The sequence below is a fragment of the Lepidothrix coronata genome, unplaced genomic scaffold, assembly GCF_001604755.1.
Source record: "Lepidothrix coronata isolate B3197 unplaced genomic scaffold, Lepidothrix_coronata-1.0 Scaffold305, whole genome shotgun sequence".
In the NCBI taxonomy this organism is placed as follows: Eukaryota; Metazoa; Chordata; class Aves; order Passeriformes; family Pipridae; genus Lepidothrix; species Lepidothrix coronata.
Window position 1 is genome coordinate 541,823 of NW_016690485.1, and position 19,935 is coordinate 561,757.

At 63.0% G+C, this 19,935-nt stretch overlaps 2 protein-coding genes across 2 annotated transcripts; both read left to right on the forward strand.

The window, feature by feature from the left end:
• Positions 1-416: 416 nt before the first annotated feature.
• GATSL3 (GATS protein like 3) lies at positions 417-6,220 on the forward strand. The gene is made up of 9 exons (XM_017837506.1): positions 417-576; positions 670-740; positions 3,074-3,267; positions 3,384-3,516; positions 4,282-4,405; positions 4,984-5,097; positions 5,190-5,272; positions 5,377-5,471; positions 5,555-6,220. The coding sequence occupies exons 1-9, from the start codon at positions 464-466 to the stop codon at positions 5,618-5,620; spliced, it is 993 nt and encodes a 330-aa protein (XP_017692995.1). The 5' UTR covers positions 417-463; the 3' UTR covers positions 5,621-6,220.
• Positions 6,221-17,337: 11,117 nt separating this feature from the next.
• Positions 17,338-18,406, forward strand: LIF (leukemia inhibitory factor). The gene is made up of 3 exons (XM_017837510.1): positions 17,338-17,401; positions 17,640-17,818; positions 17,969-18,406. Exons 1-3 carry the CDS (start codon positions 17,338-17,340, stop codon positions 18,404-18,406), a joined length of 681 nt encoding a protein of 226 aa, XP_017692999.1.
• Positions 18,407-19,935: the final 1,529 nt, after the last annotated feature.

Genomic DNA, 19,935 nt, shown 5'->3' on the forward strand with positions numbered 1-19,935 from the left:
GGGGCTCATCTGGGCACCTCGGGAATGCTGAATTTCGTCTGGTTTGGGCACTCTGAGGCTCGGGGTCGGCACCCGGTACAGATACCCCGGGGCTCTGTTGTGGAGCTGCTCCGGGCACCTCAGGGCACTGAATTTGGGCTGGTTTGGGCACAACAGAGTTCTGTATTGGGGCTGGTCCTGGGGCTCCGGTGCCGGGTGGTTGCCCCTCTGGCGGTGCGGGGGGTTGTCTCTGGGCGGTGCCGGGTCGGCTCCCGGAGCGATGCTGGGCGGTCCCGAGGCGGTCCCGGGAGGAGCGGGGCGATCCCGAGGCGGTCCGGGACGGTGCTGGGCGGTCTCGGAGCGGTGCTGGGCGGTCCCAAGCCGGTCCCGGGCGGAGCGGGGCGGTCCCGAGGCGGTCCCGAGGCGGTCCCGTGCCCGCCCTTATAGCGGCGTCGGCGGCGGATCCCGGTGCGGCGCGGCCGCCATGGATCTGCACATCCTGGAGCACCGGGTGCGGGTGCTGAGCCTGGCCCGCCGCGGGCTCTGGCTCTACACACACCCGCTGCTCAAGCTGCTCTTCCTGCCCCAGCGCTGCCGGTACCGGCCTTCCTCCCTCCTCCTCCCCCGATGCCCGGCCTCGGGAGGCGGCGGCGGTTTTGGGATCACCGGCACCGATTTCTTCTTATTCAGATGCAAGTTCTTCAGCCTGACAGAGACCCCCGAGGACTACACGGTCATGCTGGACGAGGAGGGCTTCAAAGGTACCGCGCGGTGGGCTCGGCGTCCCCCGCAGGGTGGGCTGGCACTGCGGGCACGAGCTGGGCACGTTCTCAGCCCCGTCCTCGCCTGGGCCGCGGGGAGCGAGTCCTGGCTTGTAGCTCGGCTCCCTCGGGACGTGCCCGTCCCGTTCCCTCGGCGCCTGCGCTGGGGATGTACCGGCTTGCCCGGCCGGGGCTCACCCGGCGTGGCTGCCCTCGCCCCGACAGCCCCTCCCGGGCACAGCCGCGTCCCCACCAGCTCGTGGGACCAGGCTGTGACACGGTGGGGATGGTCTGCGGAGAGCCCGGTGCCAGCCCAAAGCCCAGGTGCTCCAGGCAGGGGGCAGGGACCACCTGGGATGCCTACAGGCAGCGCTCCAGGCTCTGCCAGCCCTCCTGCCGTCATTCCTATGGCCACTTTCATCTGTTCGGTGAGGACCGGCCGGTGCATTAGCAGAGCAGGCCAAATCCTTGCCCAGCCAGACTGGCAGGGGTGAGCCCTTCCCAGCAGCAGGGACCAGACTTTGAGGTGTCCAGGAGAGGTTTGATCCCTTCCAAGCCAGTCCCTCTCCCCAGGAGGTGCCATTTGGTGATGTCCCCACCGCTGGTGACCCAACCGTGCATCACCTTCACCGCCCGCCCTGCCGGGGGTACCGGCCCAACAGGCTGGGCTGGAGGGTCCGGATCCGGCCCAGCTTCCCACGCCCAAACCTTCCTGCCGGGGCCGCAGGAACCGGCCACAGTGTCCCTTGGCTGTGCCCCAAGGAGGAAGGGTCAGTGCTCCGGCCACAGGCACTCCCAGACGAGTCCTGCTCCCAGCTCCCTCTGCTCCGGGACGGGACCGTGGCCCGGGCTCTCCCCACTCCCAGAGCCAGAGCTGTTCCCCACATATTGTTTTATTTCGGGGCCTGCGGACAAATATTCCTCAATCCCGAGGGGAGGGCGGGAAGTGCCGAACAATGGTCCTGCGAGCCGGCGGCCCCACTGCACCCTGTGCACCCCCCACGGCTGGGGGGCTGCCAGGGTACCCCTGCTCTGGGGCTGGAGGGGGCCCCAGCAGAGAAGGGCTGCACTCCCTCTTCCCCTGGGGATCAGGACTGAGCCCTGGGGTGGTGACAGGGGCCAGGGAGGTGCCCTCGCTCTCAGCCTTGCCCCGGGTGGTGTTGAAAAGCAATTAAGCGCTGAATGCTGGGACAGGTCCCCATGTTCCCGTGTCCGTGTCCCCCCGCCTCTTCCCCAGCACTGGGCCCTGGGCCGGAGCCGAGGCTGTTCTGGCTCTTCCTGCACAGGAACAGGCGCTGGGAACACCCGCCGAGGCCCTGGATCCGGCCCCGCTCCCGCCCTGCCCCGAGCCACGGTTTGGGAATGGGATGCGGAGCCTGCCCCGTGATGGGATCCCTGCCGTGGCTGTCGGACCCTCCTGGGGTGACCTCCCCTCTGGCACTGCTGTGATGAGTTTGGGGTCTCAGCTGGGCTGGGGCTCTGGGTGCCCACCGGCTGCTCTGGGGGCTTGAGTGGTCTCCTGTGGGAGCTGCTTCCCACCTCTGCCAGGCAGGGGGAGCGGGTTGGAGACCCTTTGGGTGCCCACCCCCTCTCCCTTCCTGGGAAGGGGTGCCCAGGGAGGAGCGGCTGCCTGGCTGATTTCTGGGGTCTCCCAGCAGTGTCAGCCCCTCTCCTGGGCAGGAGGGTGGGAGCAAGGGGGAGTGGGAGGCAGAAAGAGGGGTCTTGAGGCAGGAAGGGAGCAGCTGGCATGTGCCCACCCTGCCAATACCAGCAGATTTTTGGGAAGCAGTCCTTGGCCCTGCCACCCTGGGCTCTTCCCTCCCTACCAGACTGGCACCAGGTGCTGGCACTGCCAGAACAGTGGGGTTACTCTCCCCTTTTCCCCTCTAGTACCCACCATGACTCTCTTTGAGCATCCCTGGTGCTGGATGCTGGGCTGGGGGCTCCTGGGGGGCAGGGGATGAGCTGGGCAACTCCAGGGCCCTGGTGGTGCCAGTTTAGGGGTGCAGTGCACCCCAACACCTCTTTTCACCCAGCCCAGAGTGCTGCTGTGGGGAGGAGAGACACATCCTGAGTTTTGGAGGGGTTGTAGCCTTGAACCCCCTCATCCCTGTGACTGTGGAGTGGCTGAGCCCTGACTCGGGATGGGGCTGGTCTGTGTCCCCAAACCAGTGACCCCACACCTGGGCCTGGTCCCATCCTGGCTCCACTCATCTCCCAGGGGATGGTGTGACAGCAGTGCTTGAGCTGGCACTGGCTCTGTGGCACAGACAGTGTCCAGCCGTGCCGAGCCTCGGGGAGGCACCTGCCTCAGTGTCCCTTGTCCATCGCAGAGCTGCCGCCCTCCGAGTTCATGCAGGTGGCAGATTCCACGTGGCTGGTGCTCAGTGTTGTCTCCAACGGGCGGGAACCCCCCGGCTGCCAGGCCACCGGCGTCACCAAGATCGCGCGCTCGGTCATCGCGCCGCTGGCCGAGCACCACGTCTCGGTGCTGATGCTCTCCACCTACCAGACCGACTTCATCCTGGTGAGGGACAGGGACCATGGCACCTGGTCCCCCCGGGGTGCTGGCTGTCCTGAGAACCCCTCTGTGCCTGTGGGGAGGGGGGGCAGTCCGGGCCCTGATCCTGTGCCCCCGGGCAGGTGCGGGAGCGGGACCTGCCGGTGGTGATCCACACGCTGGCGGGGGAGTTTGACATCTACAGGGAGGAGAGCGGCGAGTGTGTCCCTGTCACCTGCGATGACGTGAGCAATGGCTTCCTCAAGCCCAAGCCGGGTGAGTGACACTGGGCCCATGTCCCCTGGGACCACCTGGTCCCTGCCCAGATGCTCCCCTACCCCTATCCTTGAGGGATATTCAGGGCCACTCTGTCCCTGAGCCACCCACTCCCCACCGAGTTGCTCCAGTGCCCACTGGAGGTACCCACCTCTTTGGGGGACCCCCAGGGCCACTCTGCCACTCTGTCCCCAGAACCACCAGGTGCCAAGATGCTGCCCCTCCCACCAGTAGTACCCACATCTTTAGGGGACCTCCAGGCCACCTGTCCCCAGGACCACCCAGTCCCCGCTGAGGTGCTCCAGCTCCCACCAGTGGCACCTGCATATCTGGGGGACCTCCAGGGCTACCCTGTCCCTCAGGGCCACCTAGTCCTCGCCAAGATGCTCCAGCTCCCACTAGAGGTACCCACATCCTTGGGGGCCTCCCAGGCCACCTGAACCCCATCAAGGTGCTCCAGCTCCCACCAGTAGTACTTGTATCTTTGTGGGACCTCCCCCGGTCACCCAGTCCCCAGTGTCACTTGGTCCCTGCCAAGGTGCTCCAGCTCCCACTGGTGGTTCCCACATCCATAGGAGACCCGCAGGGCCACCCAGTCCCCATGGAGATGCTGCAGCTCCCACTGGTGATACCCACAACCTTGGGGACCCGGGGCCACCCCTCTGCTCCCCGAGGGACTCCACGTGGGTGCGGTGGCCACGGGGTGGCACTGTGGGACTGTCCCGGAGCTGCCCCAGGGCTGACGCGTGGCCGTTCCCCTGCCAGCCACCAGCCCCACTCTGCACCCGGTGCAGAGCCCCCAGACCCGCTTCTGTGTCCTGACGGTGGCCCCCGACACGCTGCCCGCCATCGCCACCATGCTCATCGACGTCCTCTTCTACTCCCACAGGTGGGTCCTGGGGAAGGGGACGTGGGGGTGGCCCCTTGCCCAGTGCCACCTGAACTGTGGTGACACGTCCCACCTGTCGCTCCTGGTGGGTTTTCGGGCTCCGGGTGCATTTTCCAAACTGGTTTTGCCCTCCCAGGGGCTGCAGTCGTCTGGGTGCTTGGGGGTCCTGCTGCCACCACGGGGGGTGGGAGCCCCGAGGTGACACAGGGGACAAACCCACCATTGCTGTGAAGCGGGAGGGGGTGGGTTTGGAAGGTCAGTGGGAATGGTGCTGGGGTGAGGGGATGCTTCTGGCCAGGTCCCTTTTGTCCTTTGTGATGGGGTCCTTTCTGATGGCACTCAACTGCTCCAGAGTCACTGTGGCCTTTCGGGAATGCCCCAAAACCTGGTGTCACCCTGTCCTGCCTCATCCAGCACCTGCAAGCTGCAGACCCTGCAGGGAGCACCTGCTCCCGTCCCCTCTCCTCTCACCCTGCAGCATCCCAACATGATACTCAAACACCCAGTGCCAGCACAAAGCCCTTCTCCTCCCCGTTTCGGGGGTTGTGACCCCTCCCTGTGCCTCTCCCCCTCTGCAGCCCCCCACGGGAGGCGGGTGCCGGCAGCCAGGACCTCGACTCCATCACCTTCTTCTCCTTCTCCCTCATCGAGGGCTACATCTCCATCGTGATGGATGCTGAGACTCAGAAGCGGTGGGTGCTGTCCCTGGGGCTGTCTGTCCCTCTGTCCCTGGGTCTGGGGGCTCATGGATTGGGGGTGACACACACAGCCCCTCCTTTCTCAGGTTCCCCAGTGACCTGCTGCTGACCAGCTCCACGGGGGAGCTGTGGCGGATGGTGCGGATCGGGGGGCAGCCCCTCGGCTTCGGTGAGTGTGGCCATGGTGGCCGTGTCCCCTCTTGTGCCACCAGGGGCACTGCTGTCCCTGTGTGTCCCCATGGCAGTGACCTGGGACCCCCTTTGCCCCCCTAGATGAGTGTGGCATCGTGGCACAGATCGCAGAGCCGCTGGCAGCCGCCGACATCTCGGCCTACTACATCAGCACCTTCAACTTCGACCACGCCCTGGTGAGCCCCTGCCCCTCCCTGGGGACCCCCCACCAGCCCCGGGGTGTCCCCTGGGGCTGACACCCCCTGTGTCCCCCCGGCAGGTCCCCGAGGAGGGCATCGCCGAGGTCATCCAGCTGCTGCAGCAGCGGCAGGACAGCGGCAGATAACGGCTGTCCCCAGGCCGGGTGGCCCAGCGCGGTGGCACAGGGGGGTCCTCCCTCCTCCCCACCCCCTGCCACCCCCATATTCATTATTTTTCAATTTTAAGGCTCCCTCGTGTCGGGGCAGAGTCAGGTGCAGTGTCACTCCCTGCGTGCTGGGGATGTGGTGGCTTTGGGGACGTGGTGGCCTTGTGGCAGTGGGACAGTGTCCTGCAGGAGTGGGGTTAGTCCCCACGTGCCATCCTCTGCCTCCAACCCTGCCTGCGTGGGGTGGGGGGCTCAGGGGGAGAGTGAGTGTCCCCAGGGACCTGCTGGTGGAGGGGACACAAGAGGGCAGTGATGTGCCACCAGTGCTAAAGGGGACAGCCTGGGGCTGTGGGGACGTGTCCTCATGCCCTGTGTCCCAAGTGGATGGGTGCCTCTGGACCAGCCCCATGGAGGGGTGAAGGCATCACAGCTCTGGGGATGCCCCTGGCACCCCAAAAATCTACAAGGTGGCAGAGGGGGGGCTGTGGTTCACCCCCAGCCCTGGATGTCACCTGTCATGAAGGGGTGACAGTGACCCCTCCAGCTCCTCCCAAGTTGTATTTTCACATAGTTTTTGATAAGTCAATAAAATTTCTATTATTTTTATTTCTGTGTAGCCCTGGGGGGGTGTCACAGAGCTGATCTGTGTGGAGGTGGCAGGGGCTGGGATGGGACAAGGGGACATGGCCCTCCCTGTGCCCTACTGATGTGACTGGGACGTGACCAGCTCCCCTACCACATATTTTGGGTGAAAAAAAGGGTGAAGGCTGCAGCCCCCAGCAAATCAGTGGCCCTGGGGAAACTGAGGCATGGGACCCACCCCATATTCCTGCCCTCCCCTGCCCCAGACTGGGTCCAACTGGGGGAAACTGAGGCACGAACTTGACCTCAGGCCTGGGGGTGTCACTATCACACCATCCCTGTGTCCCCATGTCCTCCTGCCTTGCTGGCAGCACAGCACCCTGTGGCCAAGTGGGGTGCACAGGGTTGGGGCTGTGCCCTCCTGCTGCAGCCATGTGGGTGCCCTCCCAGCCCAGGGTGTGCCTGGTCATGAAGCAAGACCCAGCACGAGCGTGGTGGAAACCTCTTCCCCCGGGCTCTGCTCCCATCCTGTGCCCAAAATCCGTTCCCCGCTCTCCCATGTTCTGAGCAGGACCGTGCCCGGGCCCTGACACGTCCTGCCCACGTCAGCCCCACACACTTCCAGCCACCAGCTTCCTGCCCCCTCTCTCTTTCCTGTCTCGCTCCCTTCTCCGAGTCATGGGACGCTGCTGACGTGTGCCCGGGAGATGAAGAAATTGCCGCCGGCCCATGCGGTCACTGGCACTATTTTTGTCCCCGTTGGGTGTTGCACAGTCCTGTGCCCAAGAGCGATGGCCACCTCTGTGGTGTCCTGCCAGTCCAGCTGGGGGTGATGGTGCCAGGACCACCCGTGGCCATGGGGCAGCTGAGGGGGTGGGTGCTCAGCCCACGTGGTCCTGATTGCCTGGGCAGGGTGTCCAGGGGTCCTGCCATGGCAGGGAACATGGGAGAGCCTGTGAGGTCAGGGAGGGAGGGAGGGAGGGATGAATGGGAGGCAGGGATGTTCCTCTGGGTGAATGGATGGGCAGATGGAGGGATGGAGAGATAGATATATGGATGGGCAGATGGATGGATGGGCAGGTGTATGGATGAGTGGCTGGCTGGATGTATGGATGGTTGGTTCATCATATGGAAGATGAATATACACATTAATGGATAGGTGAAGAACAGGTGGAGGATTTTATGGGTAGGTGGAGAAGCAGGTGGATGGATGTGTGCACAGATAGATGGGTGGATCTATGGATGGATGGATGATTCAGGTGGAGGGGTAGGTAGATATGTGGACTGCTGGCTAACAGCCTGTCTAGGCAGACTGAGGGATGGACAAACTACTTCAAACAGAGTGAGCAGGATGCCCCAGGTACAGCCCTGCCTGCCCCTGCAGCTGCCACCTCTGCCAGGGGATGCCCCGAGGAGGAGGAGGAGGAGGGGGAAGCCCCTGGTGGAGGAAGCAGCCCCTGCAGGTCATGGGGGAAATTTTGGGAAAAGAAAACACTTCTTCTGGAAGTGAGTCACCGCCGTGTTCTTCCCCCTGGAAGGAGATGTTGTTTCTGGGTTGTTTCTTTGCCGTCACCAAACCTTCCAAATGTGTAAATTCAGTGCAGGGCGGCTCCGAGGGTCACCAAAACCAACGGGATTGCGACACACCTGGAAATGCTGATCAGCGAGATTCCTTTTGATGAGGTGGGAAAAGCCCCTGTCAGTGCCGGGCTCCATCTGCTGGGAAAGGGGAGCTGAGGGGACAAGGGGACTCGCCCTGGGTGCTGCCGGTGGTGCCGAGGCCGTGTCCATTCCAGGGCAGTGCCAGGGGCCGTGTGAGCAGGGCTCCCCCGGGCAGTGTTGCACAAGCCCGAGGGCAGCGCTGCCCGACTCGGCTTCCGCTGCCCTGGGCCCTGTGCCTTGGGCAACACCCAGCGGGTCCCCACTCAGCATTCCCGTGGGTGCTGCCGTGCACGGGGGCTGAGCCCGGTGTCCCCAGCCTGATCAGCACCCAAGTTTGTCCCCCTGAGGGGTGGGTGGCTGTGAGCAGGTGGATGGAGCGTTCTCTGGAGCACTGCTGAGCACACAGGCCCCAGCCATGCCGGGGTGCCCCGTATGTCCTGTGCTTCCACCTCCCGTCTTCCCAGGACAGATTTTTGGCTCCCACAGTTGGATTTGGGATGTGAAAGCCCCTGTGGTGGCACATGGCTGACATCCCTGTCCCCGGTGCCCCTGCCCTCTTTTGCATTGGGGTTTCGGGGCAGACAGGGCTGGTTTCAGTTCAACCCTTTGGGTGCCGAGCGGTGACATCAGGGTGACTCAAAACGCCCCTTTTCCAAGAAACCAGGACACGGGGGCCCAGTGGCGCCACATCTGGGATGAGCAATGGGACTGCAGACTCCTAGGCTGGACCCACCAGGACTCCCTCGAGGAACTGACTCGAAGAACATCCCATTGCCCGCCCGGCATCATTTCCTCCCGCCGGGCGCTCACCCCGCTCATTGGCCCCCAGGGCACGGCTTTACTTCTCGCTGCCTTTCCGTTGGGTCCCTGGGCGGTGGGGGCCACCGGCTGCGCTTTAAAAGCCGAGCTTCCCCCTCCCCGAGCAGTTAAGGAAGTCACTCTCGCCGGCGAAACACCCGCCCCGGCCATGCGGTGTGACCGGCGGCCCTGGGGCGTGCTGGCAGGTAGGTGTGTGCCCGTGTGCCACAGCCGCCCCCTTGCTCGTGCCTGGCTGTGCCAACCCGGCTGGGGGCCGCGGGAGGGAGCGCGGAGCGGGGCCCGCTGGCGGTCGGCTTGCTGTGGCAGATGGCACCGAGCTGTGCCGTGGCAGTGTCACCTCCCGCGGGCGCTGGGGGGGGACGGGGACATTCCCCACTGTGGCACATGGGGATGAGCAGCCTGGGGAAGAGGGGATGCTGGCAGGAGACATGTTTGGGGGCAGCGTGGGGACCGATGGCAGAGGGTCAGGAGACAGTTTGCCCAAAACCTTCAGCCCTCCCAGCACAGCAGGGACAGACGCTGTGTGCCAGCCCAGCGCCATACCCAAAGTCACCACTGGCACGTGGCCGTGGGTGACAGTGGGGCTGGGACAGTGACTGGCCAGAGCAGGGGGGCTGGATCCAGAGTGTCACTGCTGTCCCCTCTGTTGTGGTGGTTCACACTGGCAGGGGCAGCTGCTGGAGCAGCTGCTGTGTTTGGGCTGCACATCCTGGCTGCTCCATGGCACCTCCACCATCCTCATCCTCCTCCCCGCTGGACCCCCAGCAGATTTTTGGTGCAAGGGTTGGGTCATCCCTGCAGCAGGGACAGGATGTCAGTGCATGCACCTGGCATGAAGCGTTGTTGCCTCCAGGCCTGGTGCCCGGTGATGGTCACAGGGGCCGAGCTGTCTCGGTGGCACGGGGGGACAGTGAGCTCGTGCCTCTCTGGTGCAGAGAGGGGGCTGCAACCCGGCTCCCAGTGGTGCCCCAGTGACCCCCATCTCCCTCCTCTTCCTCCCCAGCTGTCACTAAAGGGCTCCTCATCCTCTGGGTGGTGCCAGGACAGGGAGGGCGGCCCCTGAAAGCCCCCACCGTGCAGCAGACCCAGGCACTGGTGAAGCTCATGGCCGAGGACGCGCAGGAGCTCTTCACCTTCTACGTGAGTGCCCTTCCCCGGGGTGAGGGGTCACACCTGTCCCCTCTACAGGGGGACACAGGGCTGGTGGGGGGTGGTCCCTGTGCTTCTCCCATCCCACGTCCCTGATCATCCTCTCCCATCCCTGAGCAGGAGGCTGACCAGCACCTGACCATCCACAGCATCTGCCGCACCAACACGCCTCCCCAGTGGCTGCAGCGACCGGTGAAGGGGCCCTGTGGGCTCAGGAGGCTGTGGGAGCCCATGGTCCACATGGACCAGGCACTGCAGGACATGATCCGGCACCAGCGTGACCTCAGACCCCCCGGTGCCGAAATCTTTCGCCGCCTGAACAACACCCGCCGGCACGTGCGGGGGCTCCTCAACAACCTGGCCGGGCTCTTCCCTGCCCTCAGCCCCCGCCACCAGCCCCCCCCCAGCCCCAAGGAACACACCAACATCTTCAAGCAGAAGCTGCAGGGGTGCCAGATCCTCTGGAGCTACGCCCGTTTCATGGCCGAGTACAGTGCCCAGCTGGAGACCAGGAGTGGCCGGACGTGCCGGGAGAAGCGGAGGTCCCAGCGGGGCTCACGGACACCTCCGCGCTCCTAGAACAGCCCCACCGGCACTGGAGTTGTCCTTGTCTGCATCTCCATCATCTCCATCACATCTCATCCCATCTCAACCCCATCCCAGCACAAAGATGCCTCGGCTGGCCGGGATGCACCACAGAGCCCCTCTCATCTCACCATGGAGCGAAGACACGAGTGCACCCAGAGCATCTCTGGTCACTTTGCATTGCCATGGGGACCCCGCTGTCCCCGTGCCACCCCTCGGCTGCAGGACAGCCCTGCTCTGCTCCTCCCAGCTCCCCCACATCTTGACCCTGGAGCCGGGTGTCCCCTGGGTGCCCAGCCAGCCCCTGTCACTGAGCCCTGCCAGATTTTCCAGTGATTCAAGGGGTCGGGTGACCTGGCCTGACTAAGAGCCACTCGGCCCACGAAGAGGGCTGCTGCCACCAGGGAGTGTCACCAGTGTTGTCACCCCCTGCCTGCCCTGCACCAGATCTGCTGGCCCCAGAGAGCGGCTGGGAGAGGAATCCTGTGAGCTTGGTGTCCCTCTGAGCTTGGTGTCCCTTTGAGCTTGGTGTCCTTCTGAGCTCGGTGTCCTTCTGAGCTCAGTGTCCTTCTGAGCTTGGTGTCCCTGTAAGCTCACTGTCCCTCTGAGCTCAGTGTCCCTCTGAGCTTGGTATCCCCACAAGTTTGGTGTCCCTGTGAGCTCATTGCCCTGCACACTTGGTGTCCCTTTGTGCTTGGTGTCCCTACAAGCTCAGTGTCCCTTTGCACATCCCTGTCCTTGTCCCTGCACGCTCAGTGTCCCCAAGCCCTCAGCGTCCCCAAGCTCTCAGCATCCCTGTGCTCTCAGTGTCCCCTGTGCTCGGTGTCCCCATGATCCCTCTTGCACACTTGGTGTTCCCACACCCTCAGGATCCCTGTCCCCTCAGTGTCCCCCCAGGCTGTGCCACCACAGCCCTGACTGTGCCGGGCAGGGACTCGGCTCTGGCCACCGCACTGTGACGGTGGGTGGCAGCACCCACCCCCTGCCCCCTAATTTATACATTAATGTTTGTGTGTTTATGGTATTTATTGAATCTCAGAGTTAATTTAATGCATCCCTGTAGTGGGGTAAAATATTTAAGGACATTTGTAATATATAAATATCTATTTTTGTGATAATTTTTGTACGGTGTTAAACTATGGATGTCACAAGATTTTATTTATGAATATTGATATTTTTGGTACTTTGAGAAGGGCGGTACCCCCTGCCCACGTGGCACCTCCTTATTTTTGTACAATGGCAGAAGGAAATAAAGTGCTGACCTCGGCCTGTCGGCCACTGAGACGTCGTGTCCCTGTGTCCCTGTGTCCCTCTGTCCCTGTGTCTGTCCTGGTGGCTGTGGGCACAGAGGGGCTGTATTTTGGTGGCCAGACTGTGCCTGTTGTCCTCACCAGGGCACATGGGGTGTGACACGGGGTGGTGTGGCACACAGTGTGGCATAGTGGGGGATGTGGCACCTGGGATGAGGGGCAGAACGGTGTGGTGAGTGGCACGGCACAGGATGTGGCACATGGCACACAGTGGGATGCGGTCCATGGAATGGCACAGGACATGGCACTGCACTTCACAGCATGGCCCACAGCGTGGCACAGAACACGGCACACGATGGGATGCGGCCCATGGCACAGCACAGGACGTGGCACATCGTGGCATGGCACCTATCACAGCAGAGGACATGGCACAAGACGGCACGTGGCCCATGGCACAGCACAGAACATGGCACATCATGACATGGCACATCCAGACACGGCACAGGATGTGGCACATTATGCCACATGTGTGGCACGTGGCACAGGATGTGGTGTGTGGTATGTGATGGGATGTGGCCCATGGTGTGGCACAGGACACGGCACAGGACATGGCACATGATGGGATGTGGTCCATGGCATGGCACAGGACATGACACAGTGGCATGTGGCATAGGATGTGGCACATGGCACATTGTGGCACAGATGGCACACATTGTGTGATATGGCAAGGTGTGGTGTCCCATGGCATGGCCTGGTGTTGCCAGGCATGTGCCGTGCCATGGTGTGGCACACAGCCCATGGCACACACGGCCCTCTGTGACAGCCCCCTGGCACAGTCTGGGCCGTCGCCACAGCCACACCAAGTGCAGTGTCCCTGCAGTGTGACCAGGGCCACCGTGGGGACCAGGCCACCCACTGCCACCAGTCCCGCTGAGTCAAAAATCCTAAGACCGGGTCATGTGTCCCCATGGAGTCACTCGTTCCCTGTGTGCCGTGTGCCGGTGCCCGCCGGGCTGCCTGGCTGTGCCGTGGGCACCCTGCCTGAGTCAGTCACAGCAACATCGCCACCGGGACGGCCACCACCGCCCTGGCACCCGGGGACACTCCTGGTGGGGACAATGTCACCATGAAGCAGCCCGGGCTGGCCTGGTGTGCTGTGGGTGACCGTGACAGTGACCGTGACTGTGACCGTGACTGTGCCACCGCCGAGCCGCCCACCCAGCTCCGGAGGGGCTGTGCAGGGGAGGGCACAGGTACGTGACCCCCCGGGAGCGGGTGAAGGGGTGGGTGACACCCTGGGCTGAGGGTCACCAGAGGGACACTGGCTCTGTAGGGTCCTCATGGGGCTCCCAGGGCAACCCAGTGCCCACCTGTGGGAAAAACCACCCCATGGTGGGGACAGTGCTTGGCCACAGTCCCCAAGGGCAGCTCACGCTGTCACAGCCACGGGGTCCCCAAACACGGCAGTGGGAAGCAGCCCGGTGTCTGCCTGGGGGTGACACGTGTGGGGTGGCACCGGTGAGGGAGTGGAACTGCTGGAGTGTCACTGATGGGTGATACCTCTGGGGTGACATTGGTGGGGTGACACCCGTGGGGTGACATTTGTAGGGTGGCACCGACAGGGCACAGGGGCAGGGGCGAGGCAGCCCTGGGCAGGGAACCATCGTGAGTCAAAGGGGAATTCGGTCCCCACCTTTGGGGAGCTCCGGATTTCCCCGGCACAGGGGCACCTACCTTACTCATCCCTTCGTCACCACCCCCGGCAGGGCCCCCCCAGACACCCCCAGACCCAGCACAGCCTCATCCCACACCTGTGGGACCCCCCAGGGGCTCTGGTGACGCTGGAACCTGGGTGTCCCCCCCTGCACCCGGAGAGCAAGGAGTGGGATCCTGAGGGGACCCTGAGGGACTGTGGGATGGGGCACAGGGGGCAATTATGGGGTGGGGCAGTTCTGGGATGGGGCTGAGGCAGTTCTGGGAGGGACTGGAGAAGGGGGGACGATGGGGGGGTGGGGAAGGACGGGAGGGGACAGTTGTGGGCTGGGGAGAGGAGAGATCTGGGATGGGGACGGGGCAGGGTGGCAGCGCCAGAGCAAGGATGGGATGGGAATGGGGCAGTTCTGGGTGGGGATGGGGCAGAGGGGGCAACTATGGGATGGGGAGAGGCCAGTTCTGGGCTGGGGCAGCAGGGGGCAGCACGGGGACAGGGATGGGGATAGGGATGGGGATAGGGATGGGGATAGGGATGGGGATAGGGATGGGGATAGGGATGGGGATAGGGATGGGGATAGGGATGGGGAAGGGGGGCAGCACAGGGACAGGGATGAGAGGACAGCATGGGGACAGGGACGGGGACAGAGACGGGAACACGGATGGGGTGGAGGGGCCGCACGGGGACAGGGAAAGGGATGGGGATGTCTGGGATGGAGCTCGGGACAGTTACGGACGGGATGCAGCGGAGGGGACAGCTCGGAGTGGGGCAGAGCAGCAGCACGGCAGCGGTGGCCTTGGAACAGCCCGGGCTGTTTTCCCCTGGGAGCATCGCTCCCTGCAGAGGTCCAGTATCTCCCCATGGGTGGGTTTGTTTTTTTCCTAGAGAAAGCCCACCCTTTAATCCCAATACTTTTGCCCAAAGGGATGAGCCACCAGCAGGCTTGGGAACATTGGTGCCACTGTGTCCATCCCACCATGATCAGGGTCCCGTGAGGGACCCCCACTCCACCTCCCTGCACCTTTCACCCCCCCCAGACTTCCCCCAAACATTTCTAGCACCCTAGAAAATCGATTATAAATGGGACCCCAAAGCCCAGCTCAGCTCCAGCCTGGCTGAGTTGCTCCTGAGAAATTCAGAGAAAGGGTAAATCCTGCCCACAACCCCCCCAGGACGTTCCCCAGTGCTATTAATTAACTTTATTAATTCCTCAGTTAATTAAATATGTCAGGCCATCAGATGTCCATCAATATGTGATGTACTGCTCCCCAGACCCCAATAAAACCGGGTTGAGGCTGGGGGGGTGGGTGATGGGGCTCATCCTCGCTGTCCTTTGCAGCCTCCAGCCCCATTCCTGACATCCCAGTAAGGCCAGACTGGGCTAAACTGGGCTTTGCTTGCTGGGGCATCGATGCCATCAGCAAACCAGGCTGGTTCTTGCCTGGGGAAACTGAGGCAGCAGCAGACATGGACCACCAAGCACAGGGGGGTCTCTGTGTCCCCCCTCGTCATGTCCCCCCCTCCACAGGGGGACAGCCGGGGTCGTGGTGGCTCTTGCATCACCGTTCCTTGACTGTCACCGTCGGGTTCACCTGCCAGGGTGCAAACTTGCTAAACCTGATTAAAGTTTCAGCTCGGCCTGGGTGAGAAAAAAGTATAGAGAGGGACAAAAAAATCCATTTAACCTGTTTTTCACCCAAATCGGGGAGTGGACAGACCTGTAGTGTCCTGATCCCATGGGAAACCCAGGAAAGGATGACCCAGTACCCTCCTGTCCACACCAGCCCCCTTCTGCCCGCACCCAGCACCCTCCCGTCCACTCCAGACAGGGGCCAGCCCCGCCGAGGGAAGGGTTAACCCTGGGGGGCCGGTCCAGCCTCTCCCCCTGGGTGGGTTTGTCCTTTTTCCTCCAGAAAACCCACCCTTTACTTATAATATTTTTGCCCAAAGGGATGAGCCACCGGCGGGCTGGGGGACACCGGTGCCCACCGTGACGGAGGGGTGCGGGACCCCACCACCAACTTCCCTCATCTTTCATCCCTTTAAAACCCCCCAAAAACCCCAAATCAGACTTTTCCCCCTCCTTTATTTTCCTGCCTGCTCCGCAGGCAGCGGGGAAGCCCCGGCCGGGGAGGGGGTGAAAGTGTTTGTGGCTCCGTGATTGACGGCACCGCTCGCCCTCGACACCCCCAAACCCCACGTGCGGCCGCTCTCCTCCCCTGGGGGGGCTTTAATTCAACTTTCCCTTCCCACTCACTTCCCCAGCACCTCCCCGAGCCCGCGCATGAAACGAAAAAAAAACCGCACAAAACCGGGTGAATCAACTTTATTCTAAGAATCATTCAGGCTTTCCAAGCCTGCTTTCCAGTTTCAAGAGAACGATAGCGGGTGCTTCAACCCCCCCGCGTGTCCCCCCTCCTCTCTTACAACACAGGCAGGCCGGACCGGTATATAAACCCCGAGAAGTCCCCCAGTATGAACATGAATTTCTGAAAACTTCCTCTGCCAACACCAATCCCTATTAAGTCGCTCCCGGGACGCGGCTCACAATGAAGTTCATGCCAGCAGGTAAAAAAAAGGAAAAAAAATCAACTTTGAGGATATTATTTCCCCTTTTTCCCCTTCTTTTTTCCTTCCCCTCCCCTCCTTTTCCCGATGATGCTCGGGTGCAGGCGGGTCCCGGTTGGATGCCACCGCTGGAGCTGGAGCGAGGGCTCCCGCCGCGTTGCGTTCCCCCTCGGGATGAGCATCTCTGGGAATTGGCAGCGGGAACGAAGCGCGGCGCTGGCGCGGTGCAGCCAACATCTGGACACTTATATAACTGGAAATGCTTCCAAGAAAAAAAAAATCTCAAGGAGGGGGGAGAAACTTTTTTTTTAATGGCTTTTTTGTACTTTTTAATACTTTTTCCCCCCTCCTGCTTTTCCTCCTTCTGCGTCTCCTGATGCCGTGTTGGGAGCGCTGGAGGGATGGGGAGGCTGCCAAGTGCAAGAGGGGGAGTTGGAGGGAGCAGCCCCCACCCCAGTGGCAGTGCTGGGGGGTCCCAGGGCCCCTGGCACACGTGGGTGCTCAGCTGTGAGAGGGGGAGAAGCAGCGGCCGGGGGGGAAGCAGCGAGAGGGGCTTGCGGCGGGGTCAGGGAATCTGCATCCCGTGGGAACACTCAGGACCCCGGGGGCGCGGGGAGGAAGGGTCCCCCCCGTCCTGTGCAGGAGGGGAGCGGCGGCGGGTCAGGGAGCGCAACACGCCCAGGTAAGTCCTTTCCCACCTGGGCAGAGTAAATAAATCGAGGCTTGGATTACCCGGCACCGGCGGCACGTCGGAGGCGCTGACAAGTGCGGGCAGCTCCTGCTCTCGGCACTGCCCGGGGCCTCGCCTGGCAGCACCCCCGGGGCGGGCACGGGACCCCCGCCCCGACGGGGCCCTGCCAGTGGCATCCAGGTCACCCAGCAGCCGGGACCCCCCGGGCCACCCTGCCCCGAGGATGCCCAGCCCAGTGGCAGCGCTTCGGAAGCGTCTCGGCCTCCCCGAGCAGGGATCCCGGGTTGGGGGAGTGAGTCCCAGGGGATGAGGGCTCGGAGCGCCCCGCTCTCAGGAGGGGGACGCCGGGGCGACCCAGCTGCCGGTGGCTCAAGAGTCCCCTTGTTCCGCGTCCAGGGATTTCCTGGCTGGAGTCTCTGGCAGCTGCGTCGTCTCTCCCCAGGGCTCCTCGGCGCTGCGCCCACTTCGCAGACGGGGAAACTGAGGCAGGCGGTGGGGCCGGAGGCGGGAGCGAGGGAGGGAGGGCACGCCGAACGCAGGTTTCCTTGCGGGCGCCCCGCTGAGTCAGCCCGGCCGGGGTGGGGCCTTGCTCCCGCAGCGCCCGGACCGGGATAACGGAGGAAAAAGCGCTTTGCATATTTGATTAAACCCGGCAGGTCGCCACCGGGCCGGTTGCGAAATGTGGGAATGCTGCGGGGCCCCCCGCCCGGAAGGGAGGCGGGGGAGCGCCTGCCGGGGGGCAGGTGAGGGGGACGGGAGTGGGACGGGAACTTCGGCACGGCCGGGATGGAAAAACGGGGCGCCTGAGGGCTGCCGGCTGAGCTGGACCCACACCCGAGAGGGATGGGTCCCCACGGCTCGATATCTTTGGGTGCCTGGAACTGGGATCATCCTTGGAGGATGTTCTGCGACGTGGTCCCCGTGGGCCATCATCGTCCCGTCTCGGTGCCCACTGTGACAGTGGCCTCTCTCCTCACGCAGGTGTCGTGCCCTTCATGGCCCTGCTCCTGCTGCAGCGGCGGCCGGTGGCCGGACGGGCACTGCTGGTCACCGGCTCCAGCTGCCCCGGCCACGGCTTGTGCCGCTCCAACGTGCAGGAGCAGACCCGCAGGCAAGTCGCGCTGCTCAACGCCACCGCCCAGGACCTCTTCAGCCTCTACGTAAGTGATGCTCCGGGACACAGGGGACCTTGGGGGAGTCTGATCGACGAGTTCATGGAGGGGGAGTGCTGGGGACACGGTGGGGATGGCGGCAAGGGGTGGCCAGGAGGGACACAGGGGACATGGGGTGACGTTCACCTCTCCCCCCAGCTGAAGTGCCAGGGAGAGCCGTTCAGCAGCGAGAGCGACAAACTCTGCAACCCCACCGGCATCTTCTTCCCTGCTTTCCGTGTCAACCGGACGAGTGAGAGGAAGGAGGTGATGGTGGCTATGTACAAGCTCTTCGCCTTCCTCAACGCCTCGCTGGGGAACATCACGCGCGACCAGGAGGAGCTCAACCCCACGGCCAAGGAGCTCCTTGACCGGCTCCACAACACCACCAAGACCACCCGGGGCCTCATCTCCAACCTCACCTGCCTCCTCTGCAAGAACTACAACATCTTCCAGGTGGACGTCAGGTACGGGGAGAGCTCCAAGGGCAAGAGCGCCTTCAAGAAGAAGCAGCAGGGCTGCCAGGTGCTCAGGAAGTACGTGCAGGTCATCGGCCAGGCAGCACGTGTCCTCCTACCTCATCTCAGCCCCTCATGAGCGCCCGCCCCGGCTCCGCTGCTTCTCCACTGCTGGCGGCCCCTGCCGCTGCCTCCCCAACTCCTGCCTTCCTATTTATTACCCCGGACCCTGCACTGGCCCCATCCGCCCTCTGGTAATTTATTGCCCCTTGAGGGGGTGAACATTGCAGGCCGGAGTGTCCCGGGTGGAGCAGGGCCGGGGCCGGCATCCAGCGGGACGAGGCAGCACATCCCCAGCACATCCCCGAGGTGATGCCGGGGCGTGGGCTGGTCCCAGGATGAGCCTCAGCCATCCCTGTGCTCCCATGGGGTGTGGGGAGCTGTGGGAGCTGTGGGAGCTGTGGGGGCTGGCGGCAGGGCTGGACTCTGTCCCCCACGGACGGTCCCCATCATGGAGAGCAGCCTGATAGACACCCTTGAGCACCGTCTGAAAGCTTCCACTTCCCCGGAAAAAGGATTGCGAGGAAGGACACGGCGGTGCAGCAGCTGGCAGGGACATGGGGACATGGGGACACGCTCCCCCTGCACATTTTAAGGATCCACAAGGAGCCGGACTGGGGGTACTTTGGTGGCTGTGGTGGCTGGGGCTGGGTCCCACCATCCAGGACAAGGCCACCCCCCGGGGGACAGAGCGGGCAGTCACCCCACTGTGGAGCATCGTCCCCCCGCGCGGGCACGGCGGGGCATGGAATGTCCCTCTCCTTTGGAAAAGTGCTTTTCCCATCGGGAGGGCTCTGAATGTACCAATGGCCAAGGGCTGGGCTCCTACGGCTGAATGCAGCCTTGGCACGGGGTGGGTGGGACAAGGGGGTGTGGGACACAGGGGCATGGGACACGGGACAGGGGCCATGGGGACAGGCCCCAGGCCGGTGGCAGGAGGTGCTGGCTCGCTCCTGGCACCAGAGCAGGTTGTGAGGGTTATTTATTGCCTCAGTGGAAAGCCCAGTGTGCGCCGAGAGCTGTGACCTGAATTAATAATTTTATTCTTAACAATAATTAATAATTATTAAGAAGATTTGTGGTAATATATAAAATGGAATTCTATTTAAATATTTATTTTTTTATACTTCTTTGGCCCTTTTTTTAAAATAAACCAACAGAAACAGATTGCATTTGGCTGCTCTTTGCTGGGTCCCCTTTGTGCTCCCCTGAAACTCCCTCAGGCATCTCTGGGGACTGGGGGTCACAGCCCCCTGTCACCTTGCTCCTTCCTCCCTTCCCATTTCCTATGGGATGCCTGATTTGGAAGGCTTTTTTCCAGAGGGAATGCTTAAACTGGCACTCACCAGCTGCTTGAAAGCACCAGGAGGGTCTAAGGAGCATTGTGGTGTGGGGACCACCGTGGTGGGGGGATCGTAGCAGGGTGGTACAGGGAGCATCGCAGCGTGGGGACCATCTTGGTGTGGGGACAGTCGTGGTGTGGGGACCATGGCAGTGCAGGGATCGTCATGGCATGGGGAGCACTGTGGTGTGGGACATGGCACTGTGGGATCATCACGGTGTGGGACCATCACGGTGGCACGGGGAACATCCTCGTGTGGGCACCAC

What these genes read in the sequence shown, in the direction of transcription:
- GATSL3 (XM_017837506.1), top strand. Translation starts at nt 464, where the DNA reads ATGGATCTGCACATCCTGGAGCACCGGGTGCGGGTGCTGAGCCTGGCC. An exon ending in CTTCCTCAAGCCCAAGCCGG is followed by an intron (nt 3,517 to 4,281) that starts GTGAGTGACACT and finishes TTCCCCTGCCAG; the next exon opens with CCACCAGCCCCACTCTGCAC. An exon ending in GATGCTGAGACTCAGAAGCG is followed by an intron (nt 5,098 to 5,189) that starts GTGGGTGCTGTC and finishes CTCCTTTCTCAG; the next exon opens with GTTCCCCAGTGACCTGCTGC.
- LIF (XM_017837510.1), top strand. Translation starts at nt 17,338, where the DNA reads ATGTGGGAATGCTGCGGGGCCCCCCGCCCGGAAGGGAGGCGGGGGAGC. An exon ending in GAGCGCCTGCCGGGGGGCAG is followed by an intron (nt 17,402 to 17,639) that starts GTGAGGGGGACG and finishes CTCCTCACGCAG; the next exon opens with GTGTCGTGCCCTTCATGGCC. An exon ending in AGGACCTCTTCAGCCTCTAC is followed by an intron (nt 17,819 to 17,968) that starts GTAAGTGATGCT and finishes CTCTCCCCCCAG; the next exon opens with CTGAAGTGCCAGGGAGAGCC.